At 41.3% G+C, this 19,637-nt stretch overlaps 1 protein-coding gene across 2 annotated transcripts in view; it reads left to right on the top strand.

Annotated features, from left to right (window-relative positions):
- Positions 1-14,867: 14,867 nt before the first annotated feature.
- SPOCK1 (SPARC (osteonectin), cwcv and kazal like domains proteoglycan 1) overlaps positions 14,868-19,637 on the top strand; it is a 684,049-nt gene continuing 679,279 nt past the window's right edge. For both annotated transcript variants that reach the window (XM_089529606.1, XM_089529615.1), the window contains exons 1-2: positions 14,868-15,013; positions 15,795-15,971. In XM_089529606.1, the coding sequence (XP_089385732.1) occupies positions 15,795-15,971 (177 nt within the window). In that variant the 5' untranslated portion in view covers positions 14,868-15,013. The remainder of the gene's footprint in view (positions 15,014-15,794; positions 15,972-19,637) is intronic.

The following is a 19,637-nucleotide window of genomic DNA, read 5'->3' as shown; positions in this document are numbered from 1 at the left end:
ATAGTTCCTGTGACATTTACATTAAAATTTGGAGTGGATTGTATGTAGAGTACATAGAGATGAGATCTGCCAGCCAGTCCTGTTTATCTCCAGAGTCCTGCTTTCCACAGGTGGCCATCTTCAGGCTTCTAAGAAACCCAAAAGCATAACATAAAGTCAGTAAGGGACTGTTCACACCAGCCATTAAGGTTGACCTGGGGGTGAAGTTACAGCATGGTGTCCACATGATGCACACCCTGACTCTGCCTCCAGGGTGGTGTGATGCTGCATGCCACTCTACATGGCGTGCACAGTAACAGCACGCCTCTGGTGCTGCATCCATGCGACATAGCGCCAAAGGAGTGCCATAAAGCCATAGTGCCATGGCCATTTCACCCTTTGCACCCTGGAAAGGCCCAGATTGGGGCCATGGTGTGCAGTTGGAGGCAGCTGCAGTCTGCACAGCCTCTAAATCTCTTCCATGTCGCTTCCTGGTGGCTAATACCTAATATCCTATTGCCTGTAAACCTTAGGGTCAGAACTCTGAATGTTACTTTTATTCATTAAGGAATTCTTTACAACCTTCCCAGAAGAATTTGCTAACATTTACATTGCACCTCATTATGTTAGTTGTTTCCCTCCCCACCCCATTATTTTCCCGTTACATAAAAAAAAAATGGGATTCTTAAGAACATAAAACTTAAAAAAATTCTGCTCATAATACTGGAAAACTCCACTGTAAAATGAGAAAGCAAGTTTAAAAATTGCTCATTACATTCAAAAACTAATTCCCACTCATTGTTTTCAAATGTAACTTTTAAATTCCTTTATTACTCATGTTGAGAAAACTCATCACAAATAATCATGTAGCAAGTGATAACTCATTATTATTAAGCCCTGCCAGAGATTACATGTAGCTCTTGTGATGGCTACCACTGAAAACCTTTATATTCCAATGCTTAATCTGCACATGTTTAACTACAATATATAAACAGATGTGCACATTTTAAAGGTTATTATATATTATATATGTAATTGGACTGGTAATATTTCAGCACTGAGAAATGGTTGGTGTTCTCAACCACATCTGAGGACAAATTGCCCTAAAATGCCAAATCAAGTGTAGATTTTCTTCATGGTGCCTGCACCCAATTTGGGGCTTCTTCCCCTTAATCCTAATTTAAATAACTTCACTTTTACTGTGTATTTTCATCTCTCACTGCAGTCACAACAGTAACTGCTTTCACTCGGGGTCCTTGAGAGCTGCCGACATCAGTGCTGTGGGCATGAGCTACTCTTAGGTCAGAACGAGTTGTCCAACATTGATAACAAAGTTAGGTTTGTATCCTTGGGATGGAGCAATAGAAAATGATATTTCTCAGAACAATAATCAAAATGTCAGATTGTTGTTGTTGTTGTTTTAAAAAAATGTCAGCATTAAATGTTTTATTCTTCAGAAGTTTCTATATATTTCCACAGCCTTCCCTACACTTTGTTCCCCCCCCCCCCCCCGTCAACATGCCCAAATATCATCAGGATTTAGTATTTTCAAGTGGATAGATTCATGACACCCTAACCCTGCATATGAATACAAATTATTTTTGTATATTCTTTCTCATCTATACAATTAGCCTCTCATAAATATGTGGCTGATACACATGTGAGAGTTCCACATGTTGAAACCTGTAATAGTATGAAAATTACTTCTTCTTTGATCATCCTAAGACAAAGCATGATGATCACTTCTCGTTTTAAATTTTTCAAGGATCAGCATTATTCATAAATGTACATTTATAGTGCTGATGAGGTGGGGGACAGATTAAAAATAGCCAATACATTTGAAAAGACCTGTATACTTCACATCTTCTAGATTCTTCTTAATTCATTGTCTCTTACATGCTCAAGGTACAATGAAATATTGAGGAAGACATTGCAAATTTTAAGTGATAGATGAAAATAATGGGAACAATTTAACAAGACTGTCTCAGATGGAAATTGGAAAGGAAGACAATTCAAGCCACATTTATTTTGTGTGTGTGTCACAAAGACACTTGAAAAAACAGGCTGTATTTATTTTAAAAGTTAAGCTCTTTATGTATTCTCTCCAGTAGTCAATGTTATTTCTTTAAAGCTTTTAAAAGAACTGCACTCAGGTCTGCACAGGCTGTTAGACTAGGATCATCCAAGTCCTGAAGGCATCTACCCACTCTATTACTTTTAGTGTGGTGAGAATAAGAATTTAAATAAAACTCACTAGAACAGAAATATAAAACATGGATCTCTGAGACTATTCATGGCCCAACTGTGACCAATTTAGACCCACTGTGTCCTCCACCCTTAGGCCCATTACAAACGGGCCTTTGCGGTGCCCCCGTCACGTGCTAGGGGTTGGCCGAGGACCTAGCGTCCATACCAGCCTCACCCCTAACACGTGACGAGGGCGTAAAGATGGCAGCGCCCTATACACACGGGCACCACCATCTTTACGTGCTGGACGCTTAGTGCCCACACATCACACCCCGGATGTGACGCCGCAAGTGTGCGAGTAGCGCCTTGCAGCATCCCATCTGGGGCGCAAGAAGAAGCGCCATTTTGGCGCTTCTTCTTTGTTGCATCCGGGAACCGCGTGGTTTGGCTGCTGTGGTTCCCGGACGCAGCAACCGGCAGCGGCGGCAGAGCGCCGCTTTTCGGTGGTTTGTAACCCACCATAGTTTCCAAAATGTCCAGCCGATCAGTAGTATCCTCCACTTATAGCTTTTATTTATTCATCTGCTAGTTCTGGTGCATAAGGAGCAACCAGAAGAGATTACTAGGGTGTGAAAGCACACAGAGGGAGATGAGGGCGAAAGATTGCCCTTGTCCAAACATATTTGTGCATCCCTTCTTTTTCCCTCTTCCTTTTGTGTACCACTTCCCAGTCAACATAGCGTGCAGCCCTCATGATTGCACAAACATTTCTCATTGCATATATGTAATAAAATTGACTGAGACCAATCACAGTGAAGGAAGAAGGGAGGGTGGGAAATATTAATTTAAGATATTTACCTCATGAATTACAAAGGGTTTGGCTACCAAGAGACTTTACAGATGTGACATTTCCAAAACTGCCAGTCTTACGGGCTATGGCTCCAGTGTTTTGGGAGCTAGTAGTTCTCAATCCCTTCCTAGAGCCAATCATTGCATTAAGAGGCACATGGATGTAATGAGAAATTACTTTGGGGAACTGTGTACGTAACGGTCCAGTCTAGCTGACTTTGGAGGGCTTTTGCATACAAAAATATATATAATTAGTTGGATGCCCAGTGTGAACAATGTAGCAGGAATGGTCAGTGCTGTTTTTTCAATGCATTAGATCAATGTTAGTCACAGTGAAGGTTTTGATGAAATCATATCTACATAAGAGTGATAAAGACTTTAAATTTAATGCTTGCATGTTCAAGAAGTATGATTGTCTCATCACTAAAGGTTGAAAGTGAGAAGAGAGAAAGCTATATTTCTTTCTGTTTTTGTTGTCATAAAAATGATGGTTGATAAAGGTTTTACAGCAGGTCTGTTTTTTTTAGAAGTTACTTCAAATTCTATGTTTTTTCTTAACCAGAAAAATAATAATTTGCAGCAATTAAGAACAGACAAGAATTCATATGCATTATTCAAATGCTTGAACGGGTTCAGTGTGAGATCAGTTTTGTTAAGGGTTGCTTGGTAATAGATTAAGAGACTTCATATTAATACACAGAGGAGATAATAACATCTCTGAAAGTAAATATTTTAACACGGTTTAAAAATCTGTAGTATGACTCAGTGGTTCTCAGCCTGTACTCCTATAACACATGGGGTTTTTTTTTGGAAATGAAATATTAAATGGGAAAGCAGGTTATGAGACCTCCAATTAGAAAAGGGGCGGGGGATTATTTTCTTATTCAAGGACTGGAAAACACTTCTGCTGAGGAACAGCAAATTTTAGAAGATACACATGATTTTCAAAGAACTAGAAATTCTAAGAGATTTGGTTGCATGCATGGAAGTATTGTATATTTTCGGTTAAATTATCAACAGTGTAACACACACAGTTGTTAATTAAGCTAATATATTTAACAAGGTTCTATGACTGGTGGTCGTTTTCAGGCATACTAAAATTCAGACTTTATATGTTTAGTGCTATTCAGCAATTTCAAGCCTCTTATTAGAAATCTTGCCAAGTTTGAGCCATGAAGGGGGAGAGTGCTTTGGGAGACTCTGTCCAGTGAGGGGTGGAGACCAGCTGAGAAGATTTCTGATATGCACAGTAATCCCAAAGAAATCAATTAAAACATTCTAATAGGACACTCAAATGAGCCAGAAAAAAAAATCAGAAAGGAGAAAGGTTAAAAGGAAAAGACTGTAAGAGGAAAGAAACAGGAGGAAAGGAAACATAATCATAGATGGCAGAAGTCAATTAACGTCTTGATTTTATACAGCTGCTTCAGTAAAGTGTGTCAGGTAAGTCCTTTGGATGACATTAGGGAGTCAAAGCCATTCTGACAAACCTATCAGAAATAAGAGTAGAATGACTACAATCCTTCTTTTCTTTCCATCCATTTTCATCAATTCCCAAGGTCACCTGAAATGAGTTGGTTGCACTTTCTCTGGAGGTTTCTTTGGATGTCAGGAATTCTATTAATAGATGGTCCTGTCTCCGAGCAATAAATGAGACAGGGCTGAAACAGACGCCTCTTTGAGCACCAGATCAGGGCCATGGCAACCACACATCACAGGCCCAATCCAGCATTTTTCTGCCCCAATAAGAAGTGGTAAAATGCAGCTCGCTTTTGGGGTGGAAAAAAGCCACCCTTTCCACCTCTACCGTGGCTTTTTGGCATTTCTGCAGCATGGCGTGTGTAAACACTGTTCTGCCAAGACGCCATGAAGCAGCCCCGTGTACAGTAAGCCATGTGGTTTCCTGGCAGTGTGGGGGTGGTGTGAGGGCATGCGATATATAAATGCCCTCACACTGCCCCCAGCTCGCATTGGCTGTCGATCTGTTTTGCCCCTGAGTTACATTGTCCTGGGAAAAAGAAAAGGGAGCCATTTTTGCTACCACCAAGACATTCAGAGTGGGATGGAGGACTAATAAAATATTTCAATGAAAATTAAAAATGGCTAACTTTTTCACATCATTGTTACTTTTCCAGTTTGCTTGATTTCCATTTGAAAAATTATCTTAAAATATTATACAAATGCTGCTCTTGATTTTAATGGGATATTTAGGATTAAATTGCATGATAAATTGGTGCCATGTATTCGGAGCTGCCATCACATTCTGCTCAGCTTTGAGAGATCAATATAGATCAGGGTCATGACATGCGGAGAGGGATGTCCAGCTCTTTCCCTCTTCATAGCAAACCTGAACTGCTATTACATTTATGGTTTATAGCAATCTGGATTTGGATTACAGAAAAGGGAGCAAGCACTACGATCTTCGTCTAGGCATTGATAGAGGAAGCGTGACCCTGTTGGTGCTTCTAGACCTCTTAGTGGCCTTCGATACAATAGATCACGACATCCTCTTGGAACGACTGAGAGAGTTAAGAATCGGTGGCACTGCATTCCAGTGGTTCTGGTCCATCCTCTCAGGTAGATTCCAGAGGGTCATGCTCGGGGACTTGATTTCTGTAATGCGCTCTACATGGGGCTACCCTTGTGCCTAGTCCGGAAACTTCAACTAGTGCAAAATATGGCAGCCAGGCTGGTTGCCGGAAAAACTAGGAGTGACCGAATAATACCCATCTTAAAATCTCTTCACTGGCTGCCTATTAGTTTCCGGGCACAGTACAAGGTGTTGGTTATAACCTTTAGAGCCCTACATGGCTTGGGTCCAACCTATTTGAGGTATCGCCTGCTTCCATATAATCTGCCCCACACCCTCAGGTCCTCTGGGAGCAGCCTTTAAAAACCAGACTAACTGCTACCTCCCAGAGGGCCTTCTCTGCAATTGCCCCCAAACTATGGAACGGTCTGCCAGACGAGATCCGTCAAATTGCCAGCTTAGACAGCTTTAAAAAAGCTGTCAAGACGGATCTCTTCCGGCAGGTCTTTCCTGAATAAAAGTGCCCGGCCACAGAATGACTGCCACTCACATCATGTATTAGCCCACCGCTCTGTCCTCGCTGTATTTTTATTGTGTTTTTAATAGATGTTTTAATTGTAACTTGTTTAATCCTGTTTTAAGCGGGGGGGATTTAGGACATAAATTTGTAAATGTGGATTTTAATGTGTTGTAAGCTGCTTTGATTGTCTTGTCACAGAAAAGCGGGATATAAATAAAAGTTTTATTTATTATTACTTCCTCTGATCTAAATGGGGTAGTGTTGACTATGGCCTGTTACAGACGGGCATAAAGTACATCTCCAGGACGTACTAGGGTTAGGAAAGGGCATCCATTCTGGACGCCCTAACCCTAGTATGACCTGGGGATGTACAAAATGGTGGCGCCCTATACACATGGGCGGCATGGAAGTGACGTTCCGGCGCTGCGGGAGGGCACCTGGGGTGCTCTTTCCATGGCACCGGAAGGAGCTCCATTTTAAAGCTGTCTAAGCTGGCTAAGCTGGCTCCATTTCGGAGCTCCTTCCAGGATTTGCGTCGCTGGCGCAGCCTCTACACGGCTGCGCCAGCGACGCAAATGAGAAAGGGGCTGAGCAGCCCCTTTCTCAGCGTCCCCACCACCATTGGGTGTCATTGGGGCATGAAGCCCCAAGGACACCCCTTTCCAGGCCGTGGGGAAGCTGAGGCAGCTGAGGCCTCGATCCGGTGGGAAAAGGGCCAGATACAGGCCTCCCCTTTGGGCAGTCTGTAACACACCTATGATCTTTTTTTAAAGTGTAATTTAGCCTTTATACCTTGCTTGAATCTTATCCATTGCAGTCAATGGGTTTTTAAGATAAAGTGAAGCTATTACAGTCAGCCTTCCATATTCACAGCTTCTGTATTCTGTATCCATGGCTTGAAATTTAAACAATAAAAACACCCTATCCATTGGCTAGCTCTTAAGATGGGCTGGGGCAGACAGTCAGATCTGGAGACATTGCTTAGTTACGCAGATGTAACTAAGAAGTCAGTCAAGGGCCTGTTACAGACTGCCAAAATAAAGCTGCTTTGGGTCTATTTGGAAGTATGCTATTTAAATGATGCATGCATCCTAAGAATCCGGAACCTGCACTCCGGTGCTTAGGAATGACGTGTGGCTTTGGCGCGACTTCCAGACTCTTAGGACCCATGCATCATTTAAATAGCATACCTCCAAAGAGACCCGAAGCAGCTTTATTTTGGCAGTCTGTAACAGGCCTAAGATTCTGACCAATGTATCTTACTGGTTCTAATGTGATTCATCAAGAAGCTCTTAAAGAGCACATGTGAGCTCCCATTACACTAGTCATGTCAATGATGGTGGGATTGTGTGTGTGTGTGTGTGTGTGTGGGGACTATTATCACCCTTTTTGCTTTGAAAAGGTATGTGAAAATTTGGAAATTATTTGTATCAACTCATAACAAACTGTGGTTTCCAGCTTCTGCCCCAATGTACCTAGCCAGCACCTGTGTTGACTGCAAACTTGGCAGCTGCAGTACATTTTTAAATTTACTTTTTTTTTTTTTTGCTCAGGTTATTACAACTAATTAAGACTAATGAACTGTTTGCAGAATCTGCTAATTTGGTAGAGTCCAATTTTGCTGCTCCGATTAAAGTCAATGGGATTTCTTCTGTTGAGCCACTGGGAGTATGCAATTTCAGTACAAGAGTATATCCAACTGCTGAGTATACAGAAAATCTGCAAAGTTTAATATATGGTCAGTGCTGCTCTGTTCAGTTAGCACATTATTTTGTGCGCCAAGTGCCATCATTCTTTAGTTCTCCTTTAATTGTATGGATATGGCAGGCTCTTGACAAGATCCATGTCCTTCGACAGTAAAATATTCTTCCACAGCCATATGGGACTGAAAGCAAACCTGTCTTAACATTGTGGAAGCTATGAATTAAGAGTTCAAGTTACATTCACTGCCTGCTGCTTTGTTTAAAATATGCTTCTTACTTCAGAGCAGCAAAAAGATAGGGAAAGAATTGCAGCTCAATGAAATGTGGAAGACTGTCTAAGGAACATTTCCCAACCTGATAATCATTTCCAGCAGAGAATAGACAAGATTTTTTGTACTACTCTATAATGGATTCAAAGAACATTCACTAATTTTCTTACCCTTGGTGAAAAAAAATGTCTCAATTGATCAAAATATCCAATCAAATAATTATCAACTGCTGTGATTTTTTCAACCCAGGTTGAGAAGGGAAAGACCAGAACTACTTTTAAATTTCATTCTGCTTTGTGGAAAACCCCATCTCCCCCAAATGTTTCATGTTGCACTAAACCAGCATATATATATATTTCCACCAAAATACAATATTTGGGGCAGAATACAACATTTTGCTCCAAATACAAGATTATATTTTGCACAAAAATAAATGTATTTCCAGAAACCTTTATTTTATTTTTTTACAGTATATGAAAAATGTAGTTCAAAATTCTTGTTTGACCTCACCCAGCAAAGAGAGGAAAAAATAAAAATGTTCATACTCACAAAAACATAAAATGAACACAGATTTACATTCTTACTCTATAGCTATAGCTATACTATAGCTACAAATTTGAATCCACAGTCCTGGGAATAACCAAGCATTCTGCTTCACAGTTGTTTATTAGCCCCAAATCATTATTTACTCTGTACTTCCTACACTTCCTCCATAGAGTCAGGATAGTAGTAAAGCTTTGACTCAGGGCAGCCTGCAGGACTAGCAGGCTTTACACAGTTATTTCACAATGACCTGCCTGAAGAAGGATAAGTTGGGTAGAATCTGAGTCCCTCCAACCTCAAGTCTCAGGCAGCATGCACACTGCAGAAATAATGCAGTTTGATATGACTTTAATTGCCATGGCTCAGTGCTATGGAATTCTGGGAATTGTAGCTTGTCATGGCACCAGAGCGGTTTGACAGAGAAGGCTAAATATCTCATAAAACATCACTTCCCAGAATTCCATATCATTGAACCATGACAGATGAAATGGTGTCAAATTGGATTATTTCTGCAGTTGGATGCAGCCCAAGTGTGGGAAGACCTGTGGGGAAGGATTCAGGTTCAGGCTGAATAAAACCAATCCAACAGCTGAAATAGATGCTCAGCAAAGGCCTTTAGCTGCTTCCAGGGTTGGGCTGGCCAACACTCTTTCTGGTTGGACTGTAGGTCTTTAGAGGTAGGAAGGAGATAAGCAAATGTGCTCATGAGATCTGGAGCCAAACCCTGGAGGGGGAGCCTACTGGGGAGTATTCCTTGACCTCTTTGCCATCTCCCCAAGAAAGCCCTCCAGGGTTGGTTGTAGACTATTTCTTATCTGCCTGCACCTACTACCACCATCTCATCCTGTGGCTGTCTTCCATGGCTGAGAAGCACACTGTTGATTGCTTCCTATCTTTTCTTTGCTATAGGCTCAGCTTTTATGCCTGTGTTGTTGCCCTTACTGTTGCTGGATGACTGATTAATCAATGGTACAGCTGTCAGGATCCTTCTTCTTCTCAGCTGGCAAGCAGCCTCTCCAGTCTGGTAGATATAGCAGGAGAAGGGACAGGTAGCATGGCCGTCCCTTATGCCCACTTGCAAATATAATGACAGTTTAATGTGAAAAAGAATCAAGTGTAATTAGGACTCTGTTGACTCTTCTATATTAGCCTTTTGAAAAGGCTGTGGAAAAGGTTTTGATTACAATTAGCAAGTTGAGGATACAAATTGAAGGATTTTCCAAAGAGGCACCCTGGCTGGCCCTTCAATCTTAAAAGTGACCACACCAGGAAAAGAAAACAAGTAAGTTCAACCAACTTGCCTGCAGATTCAGGCCTTGGGTACAACAGGTCCTCCCACCCTCTTTTGATACATAGTACAGCAGGCATCTGACATTACTCTTTATCTGTATTTTTCATCTGAGGTACTGAAAATGCACACTATTTACAATATATTTATTAATGCAGAACAAGAAATGTTGTCTTAATGAGTCCCATCTATTTACTTTTTATTTTATCTACCCCATAGGGAGGTAAACTATCTTAAATCACTCGCATCAGTTGGAAAGCTGGAACCTTTCCCAGGGGCCCAATGTGCATACTTGTTCATATAAAAACATACTTAAAATAAAATTTTACTCACAGAGCCTTTATAAAGATATTACTTTAGGAAAATGCTAGACTTGTTTCCAGTTTTAGATGCAAAATGTAAGGATAATTTCTATAGAACAAATTAATGGTGAATGCTAGCCTGATAGCAAATAAAAAGTCTGGCTTACTCTGTCAGTGCCATCAGCATCATCTTCCTCGTTGACAAGCTTACCAGTCTCTTTTGTTTCGATGCCAAAGGTGCTTTACAGAGTGCCCAAAAAGGGCGTTCTGCTGGTGCCCGTGTTTGGTGCGCCAGGGAACCGCAGCGGACAAACTGTGCAATTTTGCGGCACGGTTATGATGCTGCAAGGCGCCAATGGCGCACTTGCGGTGTCATAACCACGGCACAGCGTGTGGATGCTAAGCATCCGAGGCATCAAAATGGCAGCGCCCATGTAGAATGGGTGCCACCATTTTGTATGTACTAAGTATGTACTAGGGTTAGGGCATCTGGAAAGGATGCCCTTTCCTAACCCTAGTACGTACCTAGTACGTACTTTTTTCGCACCTGGAACGTGTGAAAGATGTATTTCTAAATGTTCAACTGAAGTTTTCACTTATTTCAATGCTAAAAATTTGTAGACAGAAGAAAAATTTCATGTGGGAGGCAATACCCCCACCCCTTCTTTCCAAATATCAGCTACTACAAACCTGGTAGTCAAAATTCTAGAAGCAAAACATTAGGATATATTTGCAACCTCTGGTTCTGCTCCACCATATAACAATGCTGCTGGTTGCAGTAATAATGGCTAGGCCAAGAAGCAGCAGAACAGCTATGAGGATTACTAACTAGTATCCAATATTCAGCTGCTTAGAAAAACTGTATGACTGCTAGACAAATTACTCTTAGAGAAGAGAGAGGCTTGGTGAACATGGTTGACAATCCATGACTCTGTGATTAAGTGGTACTGGAAATATGCAAACTAATTAACCTGCTTCTCAACAACAACTACTTCCAGAATGAAATCAAACATCACGAGCTGTTACACATAGACCTAAGGGGAAAAGACTACACACACACACACACACATGGGACTATCTGTGGCTGTTTTTCAGATGTTTTGTTGTATGTTTTTTATGGACAATTGGTTTCAAGAGAATATTAACCGGTTCAGGATTTTTCAGTCTGTAAAGCTTGTGTAAGTCATCTAAAAATAAAAAAATCTAGCAGAAAAATGTAATGCATTTTATAATAGTCATAACAATCAAAATAAGTGTGATAATGTTTTGCTAATTTGGTTTAATGTAAGCCAAGGTTTAGACTCCTTCCTGATACTGTATCTTCCCTATTCTCTGGTCTCAGAGGTCATAATTCTGGTTTGGCTACAGATCTAGGAGTATCTGAGACCCTGACTCCAACTGCTTGATAAGATGTGGAAAAGTCCCAACCTGAAAGTGGCTACAACTCTGGCTACAAAGATTACCCTGTACATTTTAAGGCTGAACTGAAACTGAGCCAGAACTAGAAAAAGTTGTTGTTTTAGAAAACAGATCCCAGAATCCCCAGTTAACATGGGGGATTTGGGGGATTTTAGTGCTAAAAATAAATGATTTTTCCCAGGCCCTGGGCTTATGCTTGTGGTGCATCCTGCCAGTAGCCCACACCATTAACTAGAAATAATGAGATTTGCAGCCTGGCAACACCAGAAAGGCCATATGATTCCCAGCCCTGTCATAGAGTTCCTCCAGCCCTGCTATGGGTAGATTCAAGAAGGAAATGCCACATAACCCTAGGATTTGTACTGATCTGGAGGTTCAGAGTCTTTTTCCTGCAAGAGAATCATACATTGCTATATCTCCAGCATTAAATGTAGAAAACGTTACAGCACTGGTTGGTGGTAAATACATTATTAAATCTACAAACAAGGATGTTTGGTGTTGTTAACAGTTAACTGTGAGTGATAAACAGCTGTGATGTACTGCAGATGCTGAAGGATGTGAATCACTGTCAAAGATTAAACCTAGATCTCACATTTAGTAGGATCAAAGGGGATTAGAAGCATTTGGAATATGGAATTATGCTATAATTGGGTAAATGGAAACACATCTATCTTGTGCAAACATTATCCACATTAAGATGTTTGGAATACACAAGTGAAACACATATTTCAGGCAAATTTATTTTTGCGGGTAGCTCAGTACCTTGGAGTTTGTTAGCCTTTGAGGATCATAAGAAGTCTGTCATTTTCTCAATACCACTGCATTTTGCTATTTCTTCTTATCCCACTTTTTTTAAAAAAATCTCCCTCTCTACAAGCAACCTCTCATTCTTTCCAAAGGTTTGACCAGTATCAGTGATATCCTGCTAGTACGTCATTTCACTAGGCCTGTTGCTGGCTTACCTTTCTAATGAAACACTGTATATTTGAATGATGAAGTCAGTGGGGGGTTGCAATTAGGCCCAAACTTGAGCTAAAGAAGGATTGACCATTGTAGTCCTGAGTGTTTAGAGTAAGGCCATTCATAATTTTCAGGGTTTATTCAAACACTTCAACATGAGGTGGAGCTACCCCTTTACCTACCTCCTCTTCATGGTCTTCATGAACATGAATCTAGTATGGAAGACACTATGGAATGGGCAAAAATCTTCAAGCCACCTAAACAATAAATAATACAGAAAAACCAACCATCTGTTCACCAAACATAGATAACAACATCAGCCCTAGATTATACTACCATTTTAAGGGGGTGGAAGCAGGTTGGTGAGTTTTCAGACTCTTCAGGAAGCCTGCTCACTATATGAATTAAGTTTTAACTATTTAAAATAAATTAATACAGGCTGAGTCTCCCCCATCTGGAATTCTGAAATCTGAAATACTCCAAAATTGTACACATGTGTGGCTGAGATAATGACACCTTTCCTTTCTGATGATCAAACTTACACAAGCTTTGTTTCATGCAAAAAGTATTTTAAAAATAATGTGCATAAAATTATCTTTAGCCTATGTGTATAAGATGTATATGAGCCATAAATGAATGTTGTGTTTAGTCCCATCTTGAAAATATCTCATTGTGTATATACAATTATTCTAAAATTAAAAAAAAAATCCCAAACACTTCTGGTCCAACGCATTTTGGATAAGGGATACTCAACCTGTCACCTACATCAAAACTTTATTCCACTGCAGCATAAAACTACTATGTTTTTCACTCAGAATTAAATACCACTGTGTTCAGACTCTCTAGTAAATGTATTTGGGGGGGGGGGGGTAGGAAGGAAGAGGCGTTGTGTGTACAATTGTATCAGTCGCCATCCTATGGAATACTAGGATTTGTAGGTTGGTGAGCTACTTAGAATTCTCAGTAGCCAGGGGTGAAATCATACTGCCATGATGTGCTCAGTCTCAAAGTATCTATAGGGCTTCCCACCCAACTGAAACCAGTGAGTTAAGCAGCGTGACTTAAATTAGTCCAACTTCCTAGCTGCTCACTTTTACTATGAGCTCACAGTGTCCCACCAGGAAACATTAAATTCAGCTAAACTTTAAGCATCAGCTATAGATGTACAGTGATCTGGAAGGCTTAGAAGAGCAAAATCCTCTTTGGCACTTCTTTTTGAAAACACTAAAGGTCACATATTTGTTCTCCACATCAGATACAACAATATACAGTTGGCCACCTTTGCAGATTTGACTTTTGTGGATTTGATTATTTGCAGTTTTCATTAACATGTTCTCTCTAGGAATCTCTAGGTCCTCCCACACAACCCTATCTGAGGTTGACCAGAGAGTTGTGTTGGAGAACCTAAACGTTCCTAGAGAAAACGGTTCACTGGGCATTTGTAGGTCTTCCAGCATGATTCTGTGATCAACTACTGACAGATGATGGCCATACAGTTGCACTAGAAGACATGGAGATTCCTAGAGAGAAATTCTTATGTAAAAAGAATAGTGGTTTTTTATTATTATTATTATTATTATTATTGGTGGTTTTTCCACATTCATGGGAGTCCTTCACCTCAACCCAGCAAATTGTTGAGCTGGCCTCAACAACCTGGAGCCGTAACACATCTGTTTGGGGCTATACAGTTACTTTCTTCAAAGAATTCTGCTAACTTTGCCCAATGACTGGTTTCTTTCCCCACATATCCCCTCTACCATTTAAATACTAGTGTATAACTAAATTATTATCATCATTATGATGATGATGATTATAAAATACAACATACAGTTAAAATGCACCCCTTTCAGTCCCTCCCTCCCAACCTTGCTACACTAAAAATATCAATTAAACAATCAAGAATGAAGGATTAAAATTAAATTAAATAATCAGCCAGTCAGAGGCAAGGGGATGGGCAGTGTGGGTGTTTTCTGTGATGGAAAACTATGCTGAAAACAAACAAACAAACAAATAAATAAATACAATGTTTTCTAAAAAAGACACGACTAAGGCTTGCTTCTGGCTGGGTGTGGCAAGGGGAGAAGTCAATGGGGGGAGGGAGGTGACCCCAACCCCAGTGATGCCCTAGTGGATTCCCTTCAACCCTCTCTCCAGCCCTCTGCTTGTTTGCTTCCTGGCTGAGGCCAGTTTGGGCTGCCGGCCAGCAGGGGGCGCCAGAGGTCGAGGCTTTTTCCATCATCACCACCACCAGCAGCAGCAGCATCTGTGAGGCGCGCGCCCAGAGCCCGCCCGGCACTTGCACAAAGCGGCTGGCTGAAGCTTCGCCGGGGCTCCAGGGGCTCATTCCGAGCCAAAAGCAGGGAAGGGAAGGGCGACGGAGCCACCGCGGAGCCTGGACCGGGAGGAGGAGGAGAGCCGCGCAGGCACCAGCACCACTAGCAGCAGGAGAGCTCCCTGGCTGAAGGTGAGCAGGGCTGGACCAGCCATCCCTGGCCAGCGAAGTTGCAGCTGATGCTTCTCCTCCTCCTCTTTCTCCTCGCCTCCTTTTCTCCTCCGTCGGATGGGAGGCTGGGGAAGGCTGGCCTTTGGGAGGAGGAGAAGGGAGGCAAGAGGGGCCCTGGATCTCTCATTGCCAGCCAGCGCCCATTCCTCCCAAACTTTCCTGGGAACCCTCTTCCTGCAGTTTCCTTGGAAGCCCTAGCCTGGGCTTCAGCTGCATCCACACTGCAGGAGAGAAAGCAGATTTTGAGACTGCCATGAGCTCTGGGGGCACAGCAGAACTACAGATCCCAGCATCACATAGCACAGAGCCAGAACATTCAGGTTGCATCCACACTGGAGACATAAGCTGATTTGGCACTGCTTTAACTGCCCTGGCTCAAGGCTATGGAATTCTGGGAGCTGGAGTTTGTTGTGGGCCTGGGCCCACAACAAACTCCAACTCCCAGAATTCCATAGCCTTGAGCCAGGGCAGTTAAAGCAGTGCCAAATCAGCTTATGTCTCCAGTGTGGATTGTGGCAGCATCAGCCTTGGTCTCCTTCTAACAGCTGGTTGCCCCACATTGCCTCTGGTTGTGATTAAGCTAGTTGAGATTGTTTTTTTTTTAAAAAAAGACTTGTCTATTTGGGGGTTTGTTGTTGTTGTTGTTGGACTGAGACAGATCTTTTTCCTCTCCCTCCTGCATCCCATCCCACTCCTCCTCCTCCTCCTGGGCCCACTTTCTTCTGCCCTTCTTATTTTGTAGATGCCCAGGATCCTGGCCATCGTGGTTTGGTGTTTCCTGCAAGTGGAAGGCAGGCACCCTGACATCGCCACTGGTAGCAGCAGCAGCAGCAGCCATGGCAGTTTCTTGGACAATGACAAATGGCTGAGCACGGTTTCCCAATATGACAAAGACAAATACTGGAACAAGTTCAGAGATGTAAGTATGCCTGGGTTTTGTTTTTCTTCCCCAAACCACTTCTTGGGATTGTGGTCCTCTCTGCTCTGGAGGGAGAGCAGAGTTGGCTGTCTTTCTGCAATGGTACCCCCCCCACACCAGATCTACTTGCTGTCAAACTTGAAGGAGACGGCTTCCTCTCTTTAAAAATATCAGCACTATTTCAGTCTTCATAGTATTGGTATAATGTATACATTTATCTGGTGGTTAGTTCTCTTGGTCTTCAGTTTTCCTCGAGGGCATAACTTTCAGAGAGCTTGGTGTACCCACTGCAAAAGGTTAGTGGCAATGAAATGTAACCTGTCGCAAGGGACACACACAGCTGTTTACTCACATGTACCACAAAGTGGTAAATGCTGATGCTTTGATACAGGTTGAAGGGGATCAAAACAGGCAATTCTGTTGCCTTGGTTCTGTTTTTTGAGCATATTTTTGAGTGTCTGTATTACTTAGCCTTGACATGATGAAAATTCAGGAATATGTTGCAATTCATCCCTCTAGATTGTGCTGCAATTCTGTCTGTTTTGTATGAAGTGGCATGGAAATCATACACTGCGTAAGTGAAACTTCAGTGAAAATGTGCACTCTGGAAGGATTCTTCATTGTGACGAACCACCCCTAGAACAACAGCATGTAAGGCAGGGCTTAGAGCCCTGTGGGAGAAATAGTCTTGTGAGCCATTTCTGATATCCCACCTCTTGAAGTTGTCTCATGTAGTATAGCAAGGATATTCTGCTAGAGGACTGTGGGAAGAGGGATGAGGAGGAACAATTGCACTATGTAATTTTTAAAGGGAGGATGCACAGCAGTATTTGTGTGCCCTGTTTTTTCAGCATCATGTAAGGCATTAGGTGGGCAAGGGAGGGCACAGAAGAAAAAGGCTCAGGCATTAAAATGAAGATAGCATCTGCTTGTCTGTAATGTTTACAATCTGTGGCTTTACTGCATATTTTTTCCTATCTGAGTAGTGCTGTAGCCCATTCCTGACTGATATTTATCCAGCTTCATCATATAATTTAAATAAATGATGAGTCTAACTATACGTTGCATAAGCAATCACCAACCCCATGCAGGAGGCATTCTATTTCACCCAGTGATTCTCATCAAAGAGGGACTGATTGGTATGGTCAGAATTTAATAGGAATCTTGCTGTTTTTGAGCATGGTGCGTTTCAATTACAGCTGAAATTATTCAGCAAAACAAAAAGGGCAGAGTACAAGAATACTGTACTCTGTGATTGCATCAACTGCCTGTTAGAAGGAACAATTACCTTTTTTTAGTAAGTTCAAACAAGCAATGAAACATCACCTCTGACTCTTTAGTGGCACTGAGAGAAGCTTTGTTAGACAAGCAAGGAAGAGGGATTCCTGGGAGGTTGCAAAGGAATTGCTTGCTGTACCTCCTCATTTCAAACTTTCCCTGTATCACCACTTTAAAAAGTAATGGTTACTGCTGGCCCACTCCATCTCTTTCCCATCACAAAAGAGGGCCTGATCTCTTCTTGTCCCCTTAACAGACTCCTTATGAACAGATGACACTTTTGATGGTCTACATAAAACTAAACAATGGTAGCTTGAGCTGCAGTGATCAGTAAGTAACAAAGGGATATCTATAAAAAATAATTTCAAAAGTTGGAAGCTCTTTCTTCTTTAGACATCACCAACTTGCTGGTAAGAAACATACAGAACCTGTTTTTAACTGCCACCAAATTTGCCTTTTGGTGACTATGAATGAGAGAAAGCCAAGACACTGTTATTAATAGCCCTGTTCAGGACTGTGGTTTGTTTAACTAAAGCCCCATACAGACAGGCCAAAATAAAGCTGCTTTGAGTCACTTTGGAGGTATGGTGTTTAAATGATGCATGCGTACCAAGAGTCCAGAAGCTGTACCAAAGCCATGATCCAGTACTAAGGACTGGAGAGTAACTTTGGCGCAATTTCTGGACTCTTAATTTAAACAGCATACCTCCAAAGTTACCTGAAGCAGCTTTATTTTGGCCTGTCTGTATCAGGCCTAAATCACTACACCTGTGTTGTGGTTGTTCACTACTGCCACTACTGCCTTTCACTACTGCCTTCAACTTTTCCCAGCTTTGTTTTCTTTTCCAACAAGTCATGGTTTTTTAATTACATTTCCAATGTATTATAGCCTCAGTATACTTATTTTGAATTCCAGGGACAGTTCAGGCTTGATTTACTCAAGAGTTAATTTAGTGGTTCCCAGTGTCTGTAGAATTCTGGCACCACATTTCAAGTATATTCATTCTCTTTTTGTCAACTGTCCTCACTCTCCAGTTTTCACTACCATATATAGAAATTTGTACCTACTGTGGCATGAGTGATCTAACTCTGGCATTTAATGATATATCTTTCACTTGAGGATCTTATTTAGTTCTTTCATGGCTGCCTTTCCAAGTCTTTGTCTTCTTCTGGGCTCTTCACTATAGTCTCCATGTCGTTAACCAAATGAGCATATAAAAATATTTAACTACCTTTACCCACTTTAAAGTTTAAAGTAAATAATTTCTGGTCATTCTTTTTCCTTTATCAGTGTTCAGCTACAAGACTGTTTTTCTACTTCCATTCTTGTTTTTCCTCAGTAGCCATTCCAAGTTTTTAATATTTTCTGCAAGTAACATTGTGTCACCTGTAAAATATTGAAGTTCTCTCTTACAGTTTTCATAGAATCATAAAGTTGGAAGAGACCACAAGGGCCACCCAGTCCAACCCCCTATCATGCAGGAAATCTAAATCAAAGCATCCCTGACAGCCTCTGTTTAAAAACCTCTAAGGAAAGAGACTCCACTACACTCCAAGGAAGTTTGTTCCACTGTCGAACAGCCCTTACCTAATGTTGAGGTGGAATCTCTTTTCCTGTAACTTGCATCCATTGCTCCGGGTCCTAGTCTCTGGAGCAGCAAAAAACAAGCTAGCTCCCTCCTCACTATGACATCCCTTCAAGTATTTAAACAGGGCTATCATATCACCTCTTAACCTTCTCTACTCCAGGCTAAACATCCTCAGCTCCCTAAGTCATGCCTCCTTCCTCTGAGTCTGATCCTGTTTTCCATGTAATAATAATAATAATAATAATAATAATAATATTTATTTGTATACCGCCCTCTGGCAAACCAATCCGGGCGGTTAACAACAGTAAAATATAAAATATGACAATTAAAAACCCTTTATCCCTCCCCCCCTTAAGACAGTATTAAATAGTATAACATATTATAAACACAATATCTAGCATAAAAACAGCAATTAAAACTAAAAACCCTGATATCCCTCTGTTGATCTGCATATATGCATATATGTTCTGCATATATGCTAAACAGATAGGGTGATAAAATGCACTCATGTCAGACTCCCCTCCTAATGGAAGCCATACTGTTTCTCCTTTTACTGTGCTGACAACAGCCTCTTGTCTTCAGTATAGGTTATGAATCAGGGTTATCAAATATTGTGGTACAGCCATTTCTTTTAGAGCAATTCATACTTTTTTTTTTACATGATCTATACAATCAAAGGATTTACTCCCATCTTTATAGCACAGGTTGATATTTTTCTGATTTTTTTTTTTTTTGGGGGGTATACTCTGTTAGCAAATGTATGTTTATGAAAAGATTCCTATTGCCTCTTCCTTTCTTG

Source organism: Sceloporus occidentalis, unplaced genomic scaffold, assembly GCF_023333645.1.
Source record: "Sceloporus occidentalis isolate IW3139 unplaced genomic scaffold, rSceOcc1.0.p SCAF_1, whole genome shotgun sequence".
NCBI classification, from domain to species: Eukaryota; Metazoa; Chordata; class Lepidosauria; order Squamata; family Phrynosomatidae; genus Sceloporus; species Sceloporus occidentalis.
Note: the sequence above shows the minus strand (reverse complement) of the source record. Positions and strands in the feature narration are given on the sequence as shown.